Here is a 21,269-nt window from a genome sequence, read left to right as displayed (position 1 = left end):
GATGCACATGTTCAGACACATATTGGGCTTGCTGATCAGTGGCCCGTTGCGAATGTTACAACTGCCATCTTGCATAAAACTATGTAGCACGTGAGTGTCATGTGCTTCCTCATAACAATAATACCCCCTATGTTTGGCCTTTTCTGTTTTTGACTGGAAGCTTTCAGGCAGCTGCTGCTGTGGAGTCAGGAGTTTGTGTGGACATATTTGCTGTTACAAATGAATACACGGACTTGGCATCCCTGAAATTTCTCAGTATTGAGAGTGGTGGTTCGTTGCTTCTGTATTCAAGCACAGAGGATTCAACCCTTCCTCAAGACATGTATGATTTCCTCAAACTTTTGAGTATTTTTCATGGTGAAAGGTTTCCTGAAAGAGTAGATGATGTCCAAACCGTTCTGAACAATTGACTAATAACATGTAGTTATGTTAAATGATCGTTTTTCTCTTCAGGTTTATACACTCTCTACCAAAAAATATATTTGGTTTTGATACTCCCTGCGGCATGTTCTAAAAATAAAGAAACTGTGTTCATTTTTTTTTTTTGACAAATGAGAGGAAGATTTCCCCAAATTGTTATCCTCCCGATGTGATAGAGATATGATCCATGATTACATCCCTTTGTGATACCGATGTGATAGAGACCTAAAGTGCCCACTCCCTCTGTTTACATCCCTTTGAGCCAAGAAGAGGCAAGACTCACCATGGCTTGTACAAGCGACATCTCACTTCTATTGAAAATAACTTCATTCTGATGTAGCCATGTTGCCCAGAGTACCGTGAAGGCCCAACCACACTCCAACCCTTAAGTGCACCGGCCTGTATAGAATCCAGAAGGCTTCTTTTGAGGAGACATCCATCACTTGTATTCGTCCAGTGGGCTGATACTCACATTCTAAGAATAAATAGGTGCAATCTTCTTCCCCACTTGCGCATTTCAGACATTAGCCTGAGGCTTCTGGGATGCACCTCTTCCACACGACTCACTTCAGCGGCCTTCGTCAAAGGAGCAACCAACCAAAAAATCACACCTTTAGGGAGATCTTTTGTTTCCATTTGGCACGGTAAATGTGGATGGCTGTCAGTTCCTCCTCTAAGTGTATGTTTCTGAGCTGTGTATAAACATCTCAGACAGATAAGGATGTGCCAATCCACCTCAACCATCTTGCGTCTCATGCAGTGGACATAGATGTAATAGGGAGCTGCATCCTCGGACAATCATCCACTCTCTGGCCTGACAAGGTGTTGGTCAAGCATGGATTCCACGTGCTATCCCAGAATTCCTGAACCATGGACTGAGGATTCAGTGCCAGGGCGAGTAGACGGGGGAACTCTTCCCAATAATTTGCATCAATCTGACTAGGCATCCAGCCTATAGTGGAAGGCTGTTGGATTATGGCCCCTAATATTCCAGTTATTTCCCTCTGTGAGTGGGCCACATGCTATAAGTGGCCCACATGGGGTTTCTTTATCTTTCTCTTTATTTTTATGCCTTTACTTTTCTTTTAAGTGTCACACGTGTGACACCTCTTTAAGTGGTCACACGTGTGACCCTCAGTCGCGCATGTAACCTTTCTTTAAAGGGGTCGAAACCCTAAAAAGAAGTTAATGTTCTTTTGCAAACCCTCCCTCTCTCTCAGGCGCTGCCTAGGGCTGGAGCTTCTCCTCTATCCCTCTCAACCTCTCTCTGGTCACTAGTTAACATGGTATCAGAGCGGATCTGATTCCTTAGGCCGCCTGGGAGCATCCCGCACCAGTGAGGCACAGTCTTGCAAGCTCTCTGCGCGCGTCCATCCTTCTTACAACTTGTTTGTGATCTGTTGAAGCCTGTTTCTTCTCTCTCTCGTCCAAGGTTAAGGTATGGCCAGCACTGGAAATACAACTAACCTACCAGCAACACTAGAAGAGGACAGGGTTTCAGAAGTTGTCAATACTTCTGAAATTGGTCGCCCTGTGGTTGTTTTTCCAGTTCCTGAAGTTAAGTTTGATGGTCTGAACATGTTTGAGTGGTCGAAAATTGTTCAGCTCACCTTGGATGGTCGTCAACTGGGTTTTCATCTCACTGACTCACCAGTTGAAGCAACCAGTCCAGGCTATCGATTGTGGAAGGCTGAGAAGTCCCTGATCCTTGACTCGCTGCTGCGCTCCGTATACAACTACAGTCAAGGAACTATGGGATGATGTCCAAAAGTACAGTGAAGAGCAGTCTTATGATTGGAGAATCTATGAATTGAATGTCCAGGCTTCACAAGCACAGCAGGGAGGTGACAGTGTTCTGCAATATGCATCAAAATTGAAAGCAATATGGAGGGAAATAGACTATCTCTGGCCTACAAAGAATCCTCAATCAGTTGAGCGTCAGTACCTCCTTAAACAGAGGCTATTTACCTTTCTGATGGGTTTGAATCAGATCTATGAGTCTGTGAGGAGCTAACTCCTCCACAGAGAGAAAATACCTACATTGGAGGAAGCTATCTCCGCCATGAGACAGCAAGAAAGTCGGTTCAGGGTTGCTCATGAATCTCAGGCAAATAACTCCGCTGTGCTCATTGCAAAAAGGCCAGAGTCTCGAACAACCCAAGCAGGACATGCAGCAAATCGTCAATGGTCCTTTCAGGGTCAAGCACAGGCAAGCCAACCCGCTACTACTGTGGCAGAGGGAGAAGACAACAGGGACACACTCGTGTGCGCCTACTGTAAACGGCGTCATCATACGAAGGAGCAGTGCTGGAAACTGGCCTGGAAAAATCAGAATGCAGGGAAAAAGGCATATGTTGCTACCTCCCAAACTCAGAATTCAGGAGAAGATCAAATGAATCAGATACAGGAGAAGCTGAGTTCCACTTCACTGGTAAAATCAGGTGACCCCTCTACCTCTAAATGGATAGCAGACACAGGGGCTACAGATCATATGTCTTCTGAAGGGAATCTGTTTATCCAATATTCACTAGCAGAGGGACCCCACAGAGTTCAAACTGCTGGGGGAGGAACCCTGCCAGTGCAAGGAATGGGTGATATCATACTTAATCGACTTGGTACTTTAAAGAAAGTTCTTCATGTTAGAGATCTTCAAGTGAATCTTATTTCATTACAAAAACTTGTAGATGACAGTGGTTGGCGTTTCATTCTGGACAGTGATGACTGTTTTTTATGTGACAAGGTCTCCCGGACGAGGATTTCGTCCTTTAGACGAGAGGGTGGCCTGCTCCTGCTCGATGCACCTTCTGGACATTGTCTGATCACAAGTTCTTCTGGCTCGGAAGTGGACAGAGTAGTTCGCCTGCATCGACGAATGGGGCATCCTCCTTTTGACCTCTTAAAACTTTGTTACCCATCTTTATTTCGTGGAATTTCTGTGGAACATTTGTTTTGTGAAGCCTGTCAAATGGCTAAACTTCGACGAACTGCATTTAAATCTTTGGATGATCGATGCACATCTCCGTTTGAATGCATACACAGTGACGTTTGGGGGCCGTGCCCCGTTGAAAGCTTAACAGGGTGTAGATTTTTTGTTGTCTTTGTGGATGATTACAGTCGAACAATGTGGGTACACCTCCTGAAATCCAAGACAGAGGTCCCCAAGATTATTGTCAATTTCTGTGTGTTAGTGAGATATATCTTGTATGGGTAATGGGCCTCTATGTTTAGCCCATTACCCTCTTATTCTCGTTTCTCTCTCCTAGGGTATATATACCCAACTCATGTACCTTCACTATTATGGGATTATTCTTCTTCTCTCAATCTCATCTTCTTCCTCCTAACCTAGGTTAGGGTTTCACATGGTATCAGAGCAAAGCTCTTGATCCAGACCTTTCTCCTTGCTTCGGCTGCCACTGTCTGCCTTGCAGACTCACCAGCCTTGCTTCTCTCTTCTTTCCCCTTTCTGGCGATCCGTCTCGCAGCCGCCGCAGCCCTAGGCCGCCGCCCACAGACGCCGACCGCTCTCCACAGGCAGCAGCCGCCAGCCGCAGCCCTAGGCCGCAGCCCTAGGCCGCCGCCCGCAGCCGCCGCCCGCCCTCCGCAGGCAGCCGCCGCCAGCCGCAGCCCTAGGCCGCCGCCCGCTCTACGCAGGCAGCCACCGCCAGCCGCAGCCCTCGCCCGCCGCCCGCAGCCGCTGCCCGCCCTCCGCAGGCAGCAGCCGCCAGCCGCCGCCCACTCTCCGCAGGCAGCAGCCGCCAGCCGCAGCCCTAGGCCACCGCCCGCAGCCACCGCCCGCTCTCCGCAGGGCAGCAGCCGCCAGCCGCAGCCCTAGGCCGCCGCCGCAGCCGCCGCCGCCCTCCGCAGGCAGCAGCCGCCAGCCGCAGCCCTAGGCGCCGCCCGCAGCCGCCGCCGCCCGCAGGCAGCAGCCGCCAGCCGCAGCCCTAGGCCGCCGCCCGCAGCTGCCGCCGCTCTCCGCAGGCAGCAGCCGTCAGCCGCAGCCTAGGCCGCCGCCCGCAGCCGCCCCCCGCTCTCCGCAGGCAGCCGCCGCCGTCCGCAGCCCTCGGCCGCCGCCCGCCGCCGTCGCCCGCTCTCCGCAGGCAGCAGCCGCCAGCCTGCCCCTCATGTCTACCATCAACTCAGGGTCCTCGTCTGACGAGAACCCCCCGGTGCAGGCTCCCGTCTTCACCGCTGCCGACTTCGGGAGAGACCTCCCTTCTCCGAAGATCGGTCTCCCTCTTCCTCCTGCTCCAGAGTGCTGTCGCTTGAGCGCTCCTCAATTGTTGGCCTGGATCAAGTTCGTGGAGTCAACACTCAAAGGCCGGCTTCTCCACAAACATTTGATATGCCCGCCGCTTGCCCCGACCGACCCGCACTATGGTGCCTTGATGCTGAGCAAAATTTCATCCACTCCTGGCTGCTGAATCACACGCTGTCTACTTCGGTCTACGATAAGTTCCTCCACTTGACTACCCCGAAGGAGATTTGGGATTATGCCCACATGTACTGTGGCCATGATGCCGACCACTGGCGCATCTTCTCGCTTGTGGAGCGTGCGAATGCTCTCCGCCAAGGGACGCTGTCCATCATGGACTACAGCTTGGCTCACAATGCCCTGTGGCGGGAGGTTGACTACTACATGCCGGTTGGTGACCCGCACGGAGTGGACCGGCGTCATGCTCTTCGTCTCCGCTTCTTGTCCTTCCTCGATCGCCTCAACCTGGAGTATGCCGAGGTGCGTCGCCGCACCTTGCACACCCGGGGCACTCTCCCGGAGTTTGATGCCGTGGTCAAGGACCTGATTGAGCTGGAGAGCAGTCTTCGCCGTGATCGTCCCGACATGGCGAACCCGGCCGACTCCACTGCATTAGTCTCCCGCTCTGGGGACTCGCCTGGGTTACTGCCGCTTCCACCGGTGCCTTCCCACTCTGCTCCCCCGGACTCGGTTGCCGACCCGCGAGACAAACTGGTTTGTACTTACTGTGGCAAGCGCCGCCACACGGCGAAGCGGTGCAGGAAGATGCAGTTTGATCTCCAAGCTGCAAAGATTCCAAAGCTCATGTTGCGGCTGTCCCTGCCCCGGCTCTCTCCTCGACTGGCAGTGCCACCGTCACCATGGAGCAGTTACAGGCGGATCTTGCTCGGTTGTCTGCGCAGATGACCGCCCTCCAGACTCAGCCTATGGCTTCCTTCGGGACGTTCGGTGCGCCTCTTGCCTCTACTTCTGATTCGTGGTATTGCGGACATACGGCTCTCACCGCTCCTCTCCTGTCGGATACCACTTGGGTGCTTGATACGGGGGCCACGGAACACATGACCTCGTTCAATCACCGCTTCGTATCTTATGAGAGGCATGGTGGGAACCGGGCTGTCCTCACTGCCGGGGGCGGACGTCTTCGAGTGGCTGGTATCGGGACTATCCACGTGGATGGTCTTGGTTTCATCCCCAACGTTCTCCATGTTCCGTCTCTTCGAGCTTTGCTTCTATCACATAGCGTCTTGTTGATGCGGTTCAGTGTTCCTTCCACATCCAACCTGATGGGATCTTCTTGTCTAACAAGGTGCGGAAGATTACACCGATTAGACGGGATCGGGGATTGCTGCTGTTCGAGGATGGGGGCCGATCGTGTTTCATGGTGCAGCGCAGCCTTCACACCACGGCTGACTCTCGCCGCGACCGCCTTCAGCTCACTCATCAGCGCCTCGGCCACCCGCCGTTTTCTACTTTACAGCGTTTGCTTCCGTCCTTATGTATGGGCTTGGACCTTCAGACCGTTGTTTGCGAGGCATGTCAGTTAGCCAAACATCGACGTTCGTCATTTTCTCCATCTACTTCCCATACGACGGTGCCGCTGTATCGTGTTCACAGTGATGTGTGGGGCCCGGCTCCGCGGCCTAGTCTGAAGGGGCACCGCTGGTTTCTCCTCTTTGTTGATGAAGCCACCCGCTACACGTGGACTTACTTGCTGCCTACCAAGTCCGCTGTCGCCGCCACCGTTCAGCAGTTCTGCACAATGGTTCAGACTCAGTTTGGCCGCCCAATTCAACGTTTCCGCTCGGACAACGCTCGCGACTACGTCAACCAGGAGCTGACCTCGTACTTTGCTACATGTGGTGTTCTCCATGAGACGTCCTGCGTTGCCACCCCGGAGCAGAATGGCATGGCAGAACGTCGGATTGGTTACGTGACATCTACCGCCCGCACTCTGCTCGTGAACTACTCCGTCCCTTGGACATACTGGGGCGAAGCTGTCTTGACGGCCACCCACCTCGTCAACCGGCTACCGTCTCAGACTCTTCAGTTCTGTAGTCCGCTCGATCGTATGTCGACCGCCTTTCCAGCTGTGACATTACGAACGGGCCTCCTTCCTCGTGTCTTCGGGTGCACATCATACGTCCACGACACGGCGCCCACTTTGACGAAGCTTGACGCCCGTGCCCTCAAGTGCGTCTTCGTCGGCATCTCTCCAAAACGGGTACAAATGCTATCACCCTCCCACTCGTCGTTTCTTCGTGTCTGCCAACGTCACCTTCGCTGAGTTTCAACCTTTCTTCGCCGCCTCCTCTTCCGGCCTTCCGCTTGGCGAGGTTTCCTCATCCCCTTTGTTAGATCCCTTTCCTCCTGCTGCGTCCCCAGCCAGTCATTCCCCTACGGACGTGATTCCTCCCTCGTCGTCCCCTCCTCAGCTGTCTTCCACTTTGGACCCGAGTAACCCCTCTCCTTTGCTTCCCACTCCACCTGAGTCCTTTCTTCTTGCCAGGCCGTCCTCTCCCACTTCCATTGCTTCCGCTCCTACTCCCGTTGGTTCTCCCTCTCCGTCGGCCCCCTCTAGTGCTGACGATGACTCTCTTGACTGGCCGATCGCTCTTCGCAAAGGCGTCCGCCAGTGCACCTGCACACCTCTCTACCCCCTCTCTCATTACCTCTCCTACGACCGCTTGAGTCCCTCATACCGTCTCTTCTTGATCCGCATTACTTCGGTCTCTGTCCCACGCCGCCTGGCCGATGCCCTTGCCTGTCCTCATTGGTAGGCGGCTATGGACGAAGAAATGCGGGCTCTGGAAAAAAACCATACTTGGGACGTCGTTCCTCTCCCCCCGGGAAAGAAGGCCGTGGGGTGCAAGTGGGTTCACACCCCGAAGCACCGTGCGGATGGCTCCCTTGAGCGTCGCAAGTCTCGGCTTGTCGCTCGGGGCTTTACGCAGTCCTACGGCATCGACTATTTGAGACCTTCTCTCCGTGGCGAAGATGGAATCCGTCCGTCTCCTTTTGGCACTCGCCGCTCATCATGGGTGGTTGATCCGGCAGTTTGACGTGAAGAACGCCTTTCTCCACGGCGATCTTGAGGAGGAGGTCTACATGAGCCACCCCCCCGGGTATCCCCTCGGTCCTCCGGGCACAATCTGCAGATTGCGGAAGTCCTTGTATGGACTGAAGCAGTCTCCGCGGATGTGGTTCGGACGCTTCTCTTCCGTCATGCGCGCTGAAGGTTACACTCAGAGTAACGGTGATGCTACGATCTTCTTCCGTCACGGGCCGGCCGGGGTTGCCATCCTGGTGGTCTACGTCGACGACATGCTGATTACTGGCTCCGACACTGCTGAAGCCTCTCGCCTCGGTCTCGCTCTTGCTCGGGAGTTTGAGATTAAGGCACTCGGCCCTCTCCGCTATTTTTTGGGCCTTGAGGTTGCCTACTCGTCTCGCGGCATCTTCCTATCTCAGCAGAAGTATGCTGTTGATCTCCTGGCACTGATGGGCATGACTGATTGCTCTCCTCTCCGGACGCCCATTGATCCCAACGTGAAGTTGGGCGAAGGGGGCGATTCTCCACCGGTCAACCCCTACCAGTACCAGCAGCTGGTGGGGAAGCTTCTGTATTTGACCCACACTCGCCCAGACATCAGCTTCGCCGTCAACCTTCTCAGCCAGTTCATGCACGCTCCGCATGAGATTCATCGCCAGGCCGCCAATCGGGTCCTTGCATACCTGAAAGGCTGCCCCGGGAAGGGCCTACTCTTCCCACGGAGCAATGACCTGACTGTGAAGGTTTATACGGATGCTGATTTTGCTGGGTCCGTCGTCGACTGCCGATCCACCACCGGGTATTGCGCCTTCGTGTTTGGTGGCCTTGTCAGCTGGAAAAGCAGTAAGCAGGACAAGGTGTCCCGCTCCAGCGCCGAGGCAGAATTCCGTGCCCTTGCCGATGGGGCGTCGGAAGGCCAGTGGATCTACGGGATCTTGTGCGAACTTCGCGTCAAGTATACCGGCCCGATTCACTTCTACTGCGACAACAAGTCGGCTATTGCCTTGGCCAAGAACCCTGGCCAGACTGGTCGGATCAAGCATATGGAGCGTGACCGCTACTTCTTCAAGGAGCGGATGGATGAGGGCATCTTTGACCTCCAGTTTGTTCCTTCCGCCGACCAGGCTGCAGATGTTCTGACCAAAGGCCTCTCCAACCCCCTCCTGCTACGTGCTGTCTCCAAGCTCGGCATGGACGACATCCACACCTCGCTTGCGGGGGGCTATTAGTGAGATATATCTTGTATGGGTAATGGGCCTCTATGTTTAGCCCATTACCCTCTTATTCTCGTTTCTCTCTCCTAGGGTATATATACCCAACTCATGTACCTTCACTATTATGGGATTATTATTCTTCTCTCAATCTCATCTTCTTCCTCCTAACCTAGGTTAGGGTTTCACACTGTGAACTGATACATAATCAGTTTGGTAAGAAGATTAAGCGTTTCAGATCAGATAATGGAACTGAGTTTTTTAACTCTGAAGTACGGTCCTATTTTTCAGAAAATGGCATTGTTCATCAATCTTCATGTGTTAATACCCCTCAGCAGAATGGTCTGGCTGAGAGGCGACTTGGATATACGCTGGCCACTGCTAGGTGGCTGTTATTTCAAGCAAATCTGTCAAAGAGGTACTGGGGAGAGGCGGTTCTAACCGCCACACATCTTATAAATCGAATCCCTATGAAAGTAATTGATTGTAAGACCCCGTTGGAAATGTTGAGTGTGGTTTTTCCAGGGATAAAGTTATTTTCCGGACTTCCTCCTCGGACGTTCAGATGCGTGGCATATGTACATCAGAGCTCTGGGAAGCTTGACCCTAGAGCACTCCGTTGTATATTTGTTGGATACTCGGGTACTCAGAAGGGATACCGGTGCTATCATCCACCGTCCAGGAAATTCTTTGTATCAGCAGATGTTGTATTTAATGAGTCTGAGTGGTACTATACATCTGAAACACCTTCTGCAGATACCGGAGCAACAGACCTTGAATCGCTGCGTTTCATTGGATCGGTGCCTGTGCGGGATCCTGCCCCGATTCTGGTAGAAGACAATATTGCAAACACAGATATCAGGCCAAGTGAAGATGATGTAGAACCCATGGCTCAACCGGTTCCAGATGAAAGAGAGAAGGTGGAGGAAGAAGACAGTCAAGTCAATAACGAAGCAGTAGTTGAGCAAGAAGATTCTGGTGTACTACAAGAGGATATAACCACCAATACCCAAGTGGAGGAGGTCAGTGCTGACTTGGGATGGCCAATAGCCCTTAGAAAAGGGGTACAGTCTTGCCGGGTCAACACCAAGTATCCTATTGGGCAGTATGTACGGTACAACAAGTTGAGCAGTCAGTATAAAAGTTTCCTCACAAGACTTGGCGACATTATTATTCCAACTCGGGTCGAAGATGCTCTCCGGGATCCGGGGTGGAAGGCTGCTATGGATGAGGAAATGCGAGCACTCGCGAAGAATGATACTTGGGAGCTTACCACACTTCCGAAGGGCAAGAGAGCTGTCGGGTGCCGTTGGGTGTTCAACCCAAAATTTCATGCAGCCGGAATACTGGAGAGACTCAAAGCAAGGTTGGTGGCTAAAGGGTACACCCAGACACATGGCATTGATTATGGTGAGACCTTCGCTCCGGTGGCGAAGTTCAACACAGTTCGAGTTCTAATTGCCCTAGCTGCCAAGTGTGAGTGGCAGATTCTCCAATTCGATGTGAAGAATGCCTTTCTTCATGGAGAGTTGGAGGAAGAAGTATATATGCAACTCCCTCCAGGATACCAGCTGACGAATCAGCCAAATCAAGTTTGTAGGTTGAAGAAAGCCTTGTATGGACTGAAACAGTCACCCAGGGCTTGGTTTGGTCGTTTTACCAGAGCCATTATTGATCTAAAGTACCATCAAGCAAGAGGAGATCATGCCCTATTTATCAAGCATAGTGCAGCTGGAGCAGTCACTATTTTGTTAGTGTATGTTGATGATATATTAATCACTGGAGGGGACGTTGAAGAGATAGGTCAGTTGACCACAGCATTGTCCAGACAATTCGAGATGAAGCAACTTGGTCAGATTAAATACTTCCTTGGTATTGAGGTGGCCCATTCCAAGGATGGAATCTCTCTCAGTCAGCATAAGTATACCTTGGATTTACTCCAGGAAACTGGACAATTGGGGTGCAAACCTGCCTCGACACCACTGGACGTGAATGTGAAAATTGGCAAAAGAGATGATGGAGCTCCCGTGGACAGAACTTCTTATCAGAGGTTGATTGGAAAACTAATCTATCTCAATCACACAAGACCAGACATTTCCTATGCCGTCAGTCTTTTAAGTCAGTTTATGAGCGAGCCTCATGAGGTTCACTTACGAGCAGTTTACAGAATTTTGGCCTATTTGAAATTCACCATTGGACAGGGACTTCTCTTCACACGAGAAGGGGGTTTATCATTGGAAGCATATACTGATTCTGATTGGGCAGGGTCTGTGGTCGACAGTTGTTCTACGTCGGGCTACTGCACCTTCTTAGGTGGCAGTTTAGTCACGTGGAGGAGCAAGAAACAGAAGGAAGTATCTCTTTCAAGAGCAGAAGCTGAACTCCGAGCTCTCAAGCACGGTGTCTCAGAGTGCCGTTGGCTAAAGCACCTACTAGAAGACCTTGGAATGTATGATAATCTTGGCATCAGGCTATACTGTGACAACCAGTCAGCCTTGGCAATAGCAAGAAATCCAATTCAGCACGACAGGACGAAGCATATGGCCTTGAATCGGCACTATCTCTCTGAGAACATTGATCGTGGAATCATTTTGCCAACCTATGTTCCGTCTGCTGAACAGAAAGCCGACATCTTCACCAAGCCCTTGCCCGGTCCAAGGTTCCAGCTATTGGTCTCCAAGCTAGGCATGGCTGATATCCACACCTAGCTTGCGGGGGGGTGTTGGATTATGGCCCCTAATATTCCAGTTATTTCCCTCTGTGAGTGGGCCACATGTTATAAGTGGCCCACATGGGGTTTCTTTATCTTTCTCTTTATTTTTATGCCTTTACTTTTCTTTTAAGTGTCACACGTGTGACACCTCTTTAAGTGGTCACACATGTAACCTTTCTTTAAAGGGGTCGAAACCCTAAAAAGAAGTTAATGTTCTTTTGCAAACCCTCCCTCTCTCTTAGGCGCTGCCTAGGGCTGGAGCTTCTCCTCTATCCCTCTCAACCTCTCTCTGGTCACTAGTTAACAAAGGCTGAGCAGTCCCCCTGCTTGGCGCTGATAATTTCTCTAACTTCAGGGAAAACCTGCCTCAAACCCTGTCAGAACACACACGATCCTTAGATCAGAGCCATGTACCTCTCCCAATCCATCCATGGTCAATAGCTATCCTTCAAGACCTGTGTAACAGTATCCACTTCCAGTCCCATAATTATTTCCACCCAATTAGCCCCAGGTTCACGTCGTATTTCCAGTACCCCTAGCCCCCAAGTTACCAGTCTGCAAACTACATCCCAAGTTATGGGTGCCATCCCCCTCTTTTCATCCCAACCCTGAGCTTTTTCTTAAGAATCTTCTCATAACGTCATTTGGGCACTTGCTGACCTTCACCGGTAACTTCAGGACCAATAGGTAGAGATGCTGATGGGATCATGGAAAGCGCATGACACAACAGCACTGACCCCACTCCCCACACAGCACTCTAACTTCCACCCCACCTCTATTATTGGCTGTTAGTGTGTGTTCTTGAGACAACCCCTCATCAACAACAGACCCAAACACTTCATGGATCTCCCAATCAGCATCTCCAGGGCCCTGGAACATAGGGCCTCCTCTTGCGGTACCCATGAAGTTGACAATTCATGTGTGTTGTCCCAGTCGAGGTAGACATAAGGCTTCGCGAAATCAACCTTCCACATAAACCCTGTGGCATTTATTTTCCACACAGCCAGGATCTCTGTTGCTACAACTACATCTGCCAGCTGTCTACCTGGAAAGAAATGTTGATTGGAATGACCATACAAGCTCTCCAATCATATCCAGCCAGTTAGGCAAGACCTTGCTTATAGAGTTGGATGACAAAATAGGCCAAAAATCCTCAAATTAATGGCCCCTTGAGACTTCGGCTGTAGAACCAGATAGGCGCAACAGATTCTCTCCATTTCGTAGTTTCCATAATGGAACTGATCAATTTTCTTCAGCCAAACCCTGGCCAACAGGGGGAGAGATGGATAACCAACAGAGAAAGAACAAGAAAAGGATAACAGATCTTAATACTAACTGTTAGATCATGTGGTCCAAATGAGGCCCATTATTAGACATTGTGTCATTGGGCCCGATCAGAGACTTCTTATGACTGATCCATTAGACAGTCATAAGATATGACCGTTGATTCCAACGGTCATATTCCTCTTCGATCGTGAAAGCCCCAACGGTCGAATATGTAGTTCTCTTTAAAAGGGACAATGGAAAATGTATGAAGGTAGGGCATTTTTGAGTGAATAAAAATTCTTTCTTCTTCTTCCTAAATCTCCTCTTCAATCTCCCGGAAATTACATGGTATCAGAGCATCGATCGTAGGCGCATCAAAGGGCGACGATTTCTTCCTTTCTTCTTCGGCTATCCCTCTACGGTTTTTTTTTCCGTTGATTCACGACTCTCGTGTTTCCGGAAAGAATAGTTCCTGGTATTTCCGTGATTCGCGAACTCCCGCGTTTCCGGAAGTATTTGTTCGTTCCTGGAGTGTCCGTTGATTCGCGATCCACGCGTTTCAGAAAGAAACTCCGTTTTTGGGGCAATTTGCGATCTGTGCAGACGAATAGGGAAGGATTGTGCTTGATCGGCATTCTTTTCCTTCCGAATCTTCACATCTCGGAATCGCCCGATCATCGCTTTTTTGGGTGAATTTTTCGGAGAAGTTTCTACTTCGGTGAAGACTCGCTCCGTCAACTTCTTATTAGCAGTTCTTATTGGCAGTCTGTGTTGCTCTTACTTTTCTTCCGATGGGAAAGTCCAGAACAAGGATGGTTGAGAAGGAATCCGAGATCACCTCCTCAACCACCGTTAAGGCTGCTGAGACACCTGCCCAGCCAAGGTTGATCTTACCAGACCTTGATATCAAGTATAATGGGACCAATGGGCAAAAGTGGATAACTTTGGCCCAAAGATCCCTTAAAGCTATCTACTTGGGGAATCACTTGACAGAAGATGCCCCTTCGGAAGACGCTCCCAAGCTTGAAAGAGTAATTTGGGAATCTGAGGAAGCCTTTATCACCAACTGGATGATCAAGAATATGGAACCAGATCAGGCAGACGACTATCTCCTTATTGACTGTGTACGAGACTTGTGGCAAGAAGTTCAAAGATCATGTGCAGAAACCCACAGCGACTACCGGGTCTATGATCTTCGAGAACAAGAAAAAACTTTGAAACAGGGCAGTTTATCAATTTCTTCTTATTCTGCAAAATTAAAGGCCATATGGAGGGAGCTTGACCTTCTCTGGCCCACAGGTGACAAGAACTCACCGTCTTTTCTCAGAGAGACCAAATTCAGAACCCTCACTTTTTTGATGGGGCTGAATTCGGAATATGAAAATCTTCGAAGTCAATTGCTGCACAGGGAGAGGTTCCCCACCTTGGCAGAGGCTATCTCTGAATTACAGGGGGCAGAGCGGCGAAAGAAGCTTAACTCCAAAGATGGCGAGGCATCTACCCCTGTCTCAGTGGCTCACTTGGCCAAGAAGGGAGAACCAAGGAGCAATTTGAATCCTGCAGCCACATCCTCTCCCATTTCCCAGCACCCGAAGTCCACTCCACAGGAAGGTAACTCCTCAGAACTTATTTGTGGCTACTGCAGGAAACCGGGCCACCTAAAAAGGGACTGCAGAAAGTTGGCCTGGAAGGAAGAACAAATCAGAAAAGGTACATGGAACCCAGGGCAGCACAAGAAGGCCTATGTGGCCAGTGAAGGAGAGGAACCGTCTGCTACAAGGAAGGGGGAGGACGGAGGTGAAATTCAGAAACTCATTCAGTCGGAAATGAACAAGATTCTTCAAAAATTTAGCTCCACATCACTCGTGTAGTCAGGTAAAAAGTTTGCCTTTACTGCTTCTACTAATAATACACCCACTTCAGTTTTTTGGATTTTAGATTCTGGGGCGACAGACCATATGTCATCCCACAAAATGCTATTTAAAAATTACGAACCAGAAACTAATAATCTCAGAGTTTTTACTGCTAATGGGGGAATATTAGAAGTGGCAGGAAGGGGATCAATTGAGATCAAAGGAAAATTGTTGAAAGGTGTATTACATGTACCTGAACTAAGAGCGAATTTTCTGTCCTTAATTCAGTTAGTTAGTGATATTGGATGGCGATTTATCCTGGACTCAGATTCTTGTTTCCTATGTCTTAAGGAAACCGGACGGAAGATTTCATCTGTTAAGAGGAAGGGAGGGCTTCTCTTGCTAGATGGATTGGAGGAGGATGAAAAACAGAAAGCCACCTATACTGCCCTGATTGAAGAACGGATCACCCTCCTACATAGGAGATTAGGACACCCCTCCTTCCATATTTTGAAACATTCACATCCCAACTTGTTTAAAGGGATTATTTTTTATCATTTAAATTGTGAAAGTTGCCAGTTTGCTAAACACAAACGATCCTCCTTCCCAGTTTCAGATCACAGAACTCAATCGGCATTTGAATGTATTCATAGTGATGTATGGGGGCCTTGCTCCATACTTGGACTATCCCATCATAAATGGTTCATCTTATTTGTGGATGATTTCTCTAGATATACATGGGTATATCTACTGAAATCCAAGACTGAAATTCCATCTGTTATCATTAAATTTTGTGAAATGATTCATACTCAATTCGGGAAGAAAGTAAGGATGTTCAGATCAGATAATGCGACAGAATTTTTTTGTGGAGAAGTAAATAATTACATGGAGGAAAAGGGGATAATACACCAGTCATCATGTGTAAATACCCCTCAGCAAAATGGTCTTGCTGAGAGGAAAATTGGCCATATAATGTCTTCAGCCAGGGCTATTTTATTTCAAGGAAATTGTCCCAAGAATTACTGGACTGAGGCAGTCGCAACAGCCACTCACCTCATAAATAGGACGGCTTCAAAAATACTAAATTATCATGCTCCTATTGATCTCTTATCTGCTGAGTTTCCACATTTATCTTTAAGAACTAACCTCCCAGCCAAGGTGTTTGGTTGTATTGTGTATATTCAAGTACATCATGCAGGGAAATTGGACCATCGAGCCCTGAAATGTGTGTTTCTGGGATATTCGCCAACCCAGAAAGGCTATAAATGTTACCACCCAGGCTCCAGGAAGATCTTCATCACTGCAGACGTAAAGTTTGACGAAATCAGAATGTTCCATGCCCATTCAGAACGATCAGAAGCGTATTTAGAGTCCACTGAGCCAGAAAATGACAGTATGCAGCGAAGCATCTCTTCAGCGTCAGCATCAGAAACTCATGATAAGGAAATGGCTATAAGCACTCCTCCGAGTCCTCTTGAGGAGGAGGAGCCTTACAGACCACAAGATGATTCAAGTGAAGAAAAACTGCCAGCAGGTGAAGAAAACTCAGGAAACGATGGTTGGCCCATTGCTATTAGCAAGGGAATTCGTAGCTGTACGAAGACCAAACTCTATCCAGTCAGAAATTACATATCTTATTCCCGGCTCTCTCGAGAATATAATCAGGTGGTTCAAGCCCTGATGACAGTATCTATTCCAAAGAATGTGATGGAAGCTATGTCATCTGCAGCATGGAAGACAGCTATAGAAGAAGAAATGGCAGCACTAAAGAGGAATGGCACTTGGGAGATGGGCCCACTCCCACCCGGAAAAAAGTTAGTGGGAAGTAGATGGGTGTTCACTTTTAAATATCATTCAGACGGGTCAATTGCCAGACACAAAGCTCGGTTGGTAGCACAAGGATATACCCAGTCTAATGGAATTGACTACAACGAGACCTTTGCCCCAGTTGCAAAGCTAAACACAGTTCGGGTCTTAATAGCACTTGCAGCAATATTTGATTGGAAACTGTTGACATTATTTCTCCTCTTTCTTTCTTCCATTCTTTCTCTTCTTAGCCCATTAAGGGCCCTATCTCTAATTAGCCCATTAGGGCTCCCTATATAAACACTTGTAGTTTCTTTGTTTCATTAATCAAGATTTCAGTTTCTTGTTTACATGGTATCAGAGCGCTAACCCTAAGCCTAATCCTGGTTCTTGGGCTCGACCGTGCGCTCCAATCCCTGGCGCTCCTCTATCCGCCAAGATCTCGCGCTCCGGTTGCATCTCCTCCAAGTCTCCTTTGTCTGCAAATCTTTTCGGCCGCGCAGATTTTAGGAGTTTCTTGGCCGGGCGCAGCACTCGGCCGCATCAACTTCGGCCGCGCACAGCACTCGGCCGTATAGCACTCGGCCGCAGCAACTTCGGCCGCGCGCAGTCCTCGGCCGCGCAACCCCTCGGCCGCACAGCCCTCGGCGCGCAGTCCTTGGCCGTGCTGTTTTTCAACCGTGCTGTCTTTTGACTGCACGTAGTCTGCAGAAGTGTGCAAGTTGTTGGCCTTCGTCCACGCGGTCTTCCTACTTCGTCCGGGCCCATTCTGCTTCTGCGACCATCATGGCGACTCCTGCGGTTGTTGATTCTCCAGAAGCTCAGGCCTCCGATGTGACGCCAGCATCTACTCCACCCAGCCTTGGCCAAACGCCAAATGCTCCGGAGGCATCTCTTGAGTCGGGAAATTGGTCTGCTTCACCTGGACAGTTTTCTCTGCCCAGGATGCCTCCAGATGGGATGTTTACTGGCTTCAATCTCCTCCAATGGCGCCAATATGTCCAGATTACTCTCAAGGGGCGACTGATGCGTCATCTACTTGAAGACGGACCTCCCAAGACGGACTCCAAGTACTATGACTGGCTGGATGTTGAAGGGGTGGTCCACTGATGGCTGCTGGACAGTATTTCACCTAGTATCAAGGGTGAATTCCTGTCCCTCGAGTCGGCTCGGGCAGTGTGGGAAGCTGCTCTTGAAAGCCACTCCAAGAAGCACAACATTGCCACACTATATGAATTGGTACATCGGGCCACTAACCTGCGCCAAGGGGACCGGTCTGTTATGGAGTACAGTACGGAGCTCATTTCCCTTTGGAATGAGATTGATCATTACATGCCGCCAGACCCTCATTCCGTGGACCGAAAGTATACCCTCCAGCTTCGGGTCTTTCAGTTCCTTATGGGACTGAACCCGGAATATGAATCGCTACGGGCTCAACTTATACACCGGGAGAAAGAGCTTACCTTCAAGGATGCGCTCCGCAGTGCGAGAATTGAAGAATCCCGTTTTCAGCAGACCCAGACCCCGGCTTCAGCACTTATAGCACATTCATCTTCCTCCATGCGTCCCTCGATAACGACTACACCGACTGGAGCTTCGCCTCGTGGTGCGTCTATTCGGACTGAGGAATCCTCCAAAGGTGATCCTTCCCTTTTATGCAATTACTGCAAAAAAAGGGGTCACTCGAAGGAGACGTGCTTTAAGCTTCAACGGAAGCGAATACAACAGAGCAATCTTGCTACTGTTGCCCCTTCTGTCAGCCAAGTGCCAACACCGGGTCAAGTGCCTATGCGTCATGGTCTTCTTCCGACCAATGCCTCTCTCCCCGACTTTACACCTGAGGAAGTGGAACGTCTTCGGCGATTGCTTGATCCTCCAGTCGTGGGCTCGTGCTCTCTAGCCCATGCAGGTACGTCCACCATTCCCTCTCCACCTCCGTCAACTTCTGGAAACTCTCTGTCATCATCCACTTGGCTTCTTGATTCCGGTGCCACGGCTCACATGACACCCAATCCTCGAGCTTTTGTGACTTATGAACCAGTTTCCGGCTCTTCCAAAGTTAAAACGGCTTCCGGCGATCTTCTCACTGTGGCTGGGATTGGTCGTGTGGCTCTTTCTTCTTCAATGAACCTCACTAAAGTCCTTCATGTTCCCCGTCTTGCTCATCATCTTCTCTCTTTATCTCGTCTTGTTCGCGATCTAAACCAGGACCTTACATTCACTCCTAATACCTGTTTTTATCGTGATAAGGTGTCGGGGAGGACGATTTCCATTGCTGAGGAGCATGAGGGCCTCTATCTTGTTCGATCTCCTTCGTCCCCTCTCGCTGTTGCTGCCGCTGCTGTTTCCCTTTCGGCGTCTCATGAGCGTTTATGGCTTCTCCATCGACGTCTCGGCCATCCGTCCTTTGCTACTCTTTATCGTTTATTTCCAATACTCTTTCAAGGTCATTCTGTGGACCGCTTTGTTTGTGACGCTTGTCGAATTTCTAAACATCATCGTACTACATATCCTATTTCTTCTTCCCATTCGACGATTCCTTTTTCTCTCGTTCACACCGACGTGTGGGGACCGTCCCCTATTCATAGCACTTCCGGCGCTCGGTGGTTATGCATTTTCATTGATGACGCTACTCGTTTCACGTGGGCCTATCTATTGAAGAATAAATCGGAGATATCCGTTGTTATTCCCCAGTTCTATTTTCTCATTCAAACCCAATTCTCTACCTCCATTCGTCGCTTCCGCTCCGACAATGCCCGAGACTATGTCAACTCCACGTTAACCACTTTCTTCCAACAAAAAGACATTATCCATGAAACCACGTGTCCATACACACCCCAGCAGAATGGTGTTGCAGAACGTAAATTTCGTCACATCTTTGAAATGACTCGGAGCCTTTTATTTCACATGCATGTGCCCAAGTATTTTTGGGGTGAAGCCGTTCTAACTGCCATTCATCTTCTCAACCGTCTTCCATCTCGCATGCTTGATTATTCTACTCCCATCGACTGTCTCCAGCATTCCTTCCCAAACATTTCTCTCCGAACCAATCTTACCCCTCGTGTCATTGGGTGCGTTTGCTTTGCTCCTAACCACCATCTTGGTCGTGACAAGCTTGATCCTCGTGCCATCCAATGTGTATTCGTTGGCTATTCTTCCACCCAAAAGGGTTATCGATGTTATCATCCACCCTCTCGTCGATTTATCGTCACCAAGGATGCTACCTTTGACGAATTCACTCCGTATTATCCCTCCTCGTCTCCAGTCTCACCTCCTTTAATACCTCAGTCGGATCCTCTTGAATTTCTTATTCTCCCTCAAACATCTACGTCTTCACCAGTCTCTATTCCTTCCCCGCCTGTTTCTTCCGAAGAGTCCCCACTTGCTATCCCCACGAACATCTCGTCCTCCGTTCCTCTGCCCGCACCAGTCTCAGATCCTTCTGTCCCTTCCGTAAATCCCTCTCCTGTCCTTATCGAAGATTCATCTTCTGCTCCCTCGAATCCTCCTGCAGATCCTCCATCGGATTCATCTATTCCTCTCTCTCGTGCTCCTTTACCTATACGCCGTTGCCTGCCAGAAAAACGTTATGGTCTCACCCTCGCTCGTCGCAAGCCTCGTGTTACTCCCATTCCCGCAGCCCCCTCATCCTCCTCATCCAATCCTCCAGAAAATCCTTCATTAGCCCTGGTGTCTTGCTCTCATCCTTCACCATTATATCCATTAGAAGCGTTGTATGGTTTAAAGCAATCACCCCGTGCTTGGTTTGGCCGTTTCACCATGGCTATGAGGCATCGTGGCTATCGCCAGTGTAATGGAGATCACACCCTCTTCTACCGTCATTCCACGTCAGGGGGAGTTGCTATTCTTCTCGTATACGTGGATGACATTATTATCATGGGTGATGATACGGAGACCATTGCTCAGCTGGCTACTTATCTGTCTTCGGAGTTTGCTATTCGTCATCTTGGTCTGTTACGGTATTTTCGTGGTATTGAGGTGGCTTATTCTTCGAGTGGGATTTTCATCTGTCAGCGGAAATATACGGTGGACCTTCTTTGTGAGCTTGGAAAGGAGGACTCCAAGCCTATTTCGACACCGATTGATGCTAATCATCGACTTGGTGCTGATGAGAATGAAGATCTTGCTGAGCCCGGGCAGTATCGAAGACTTGTGGGCAAACTGATTTATCTCACCCACACCCGTCCCGACATTGCATATTCAGTGGGTGTTCTTAGTCAGTTTATGCAAAATCCTCGAATGAACCATCTTCATGCTGCCCATCGACTTCTTCGTTTTCTGAAGGGCACAATTGGCCGTGGACTGTTGTTTCGTCGTCACAGTGGTCTTCGCCTAGAAGTCTACACCGATGCAGATTATGATGGGTCTGTGGTTGATCGCCAGTCTACCTCCGGGTACTGCACCTTCTTGGGAGGCAACCTTATTACTTGGAGGAGTAAGAAACAGAAGGTGGTATCCCGATCAAGTGCTGAAGCGGAGTTCCGTGCCCTTGCGCATGGTCTTTGTGAAGCACTTTGGATTACCAAGATTCTTTGTGAGCTACGGTGTCCGGTTCCTTCTCCTGTTCAGCTGTTCTGTGACAACAAATCGGCTATCAGCATTGCTCATGATCCCGTCCAGCATGATCGCACAAAGCACATTGAGATTGATCGACATTTCATTAAAGAGAAGCTTGAGT

The 21,269-nt window shown here is 49.7% G+C and overlaps 2 protein-coding genes across 2 annotated transcripts in view; both read left to right on the top strand.

Annotated features, from left to right (window-relative positions):
- LOC144705122 (sec23/sec24 transport family protein) overlaps positions 1-21,269 on the top strand; it is a 42,566-nt gene that overhangs the window by 2,836 nt on the left and 18,461 nt on the right. The window contains exon 7 of the mRNA XM_078577662.1: positions 168-322. Coding sequence (XP_078433788.1) covers positions 168-322 — 155 coding nt within the window. The remainder of the gene's footprint in view (positions 1-167; positions 323-21,269) is intronic.
- On the top strand, positions 16,982-18,886 carry LOC144705123 (uncharacterized). The gene is made up of 2 exons (XM_078577663.1): positions 16,982-18,479; positions 18,821-18,886. Exons 1-2 carry the CDS (start codon positions 17,852-17,854, stop codon positions 18,847-18,849), a joined length of 657 nt encoding a protein of 218 aa, XP_078433789.1. The 5' UTR covers positions 16,982-17,851; the 3' UTR covers positions 18,850-18,886.

The sequence above is a fragment of the Wolffia australiana genome, chromosome 7 (genome assembly GCF_029677425.1).
Source record: "Wolffia australiana isolate 7733 chromosome 7, ASM2967742v1".
Lineage (NCBI taxonomy): Eukaryota > Viridiplantae > Streptophyta > Magnoliopsida > Alismatales > Araceae > Wolffia > Wolffia australiana.
Note: the sequence above shows the minus strand (reverse complement) of the source record. Positions and strands in the feature narration are given on the sequence as shown.

Bases quoted from the DNA above. Each gene is read 5' to 3' on its own strand.
- LOC144705123 (XM_078577663.1), top strand. From the start codon at position 17,852: ATGGAGTACAGTACGGAGCTCATTTCCCTTTGGAATGAGATTGATCAT. The intron at 18,480-18,820 runs GTACGTCCACCA...TATCGTGATAAG, and splicing joins GTGCTCTCTAGCCCATGCAG to GTGTCGGGGAGGACGATTTC.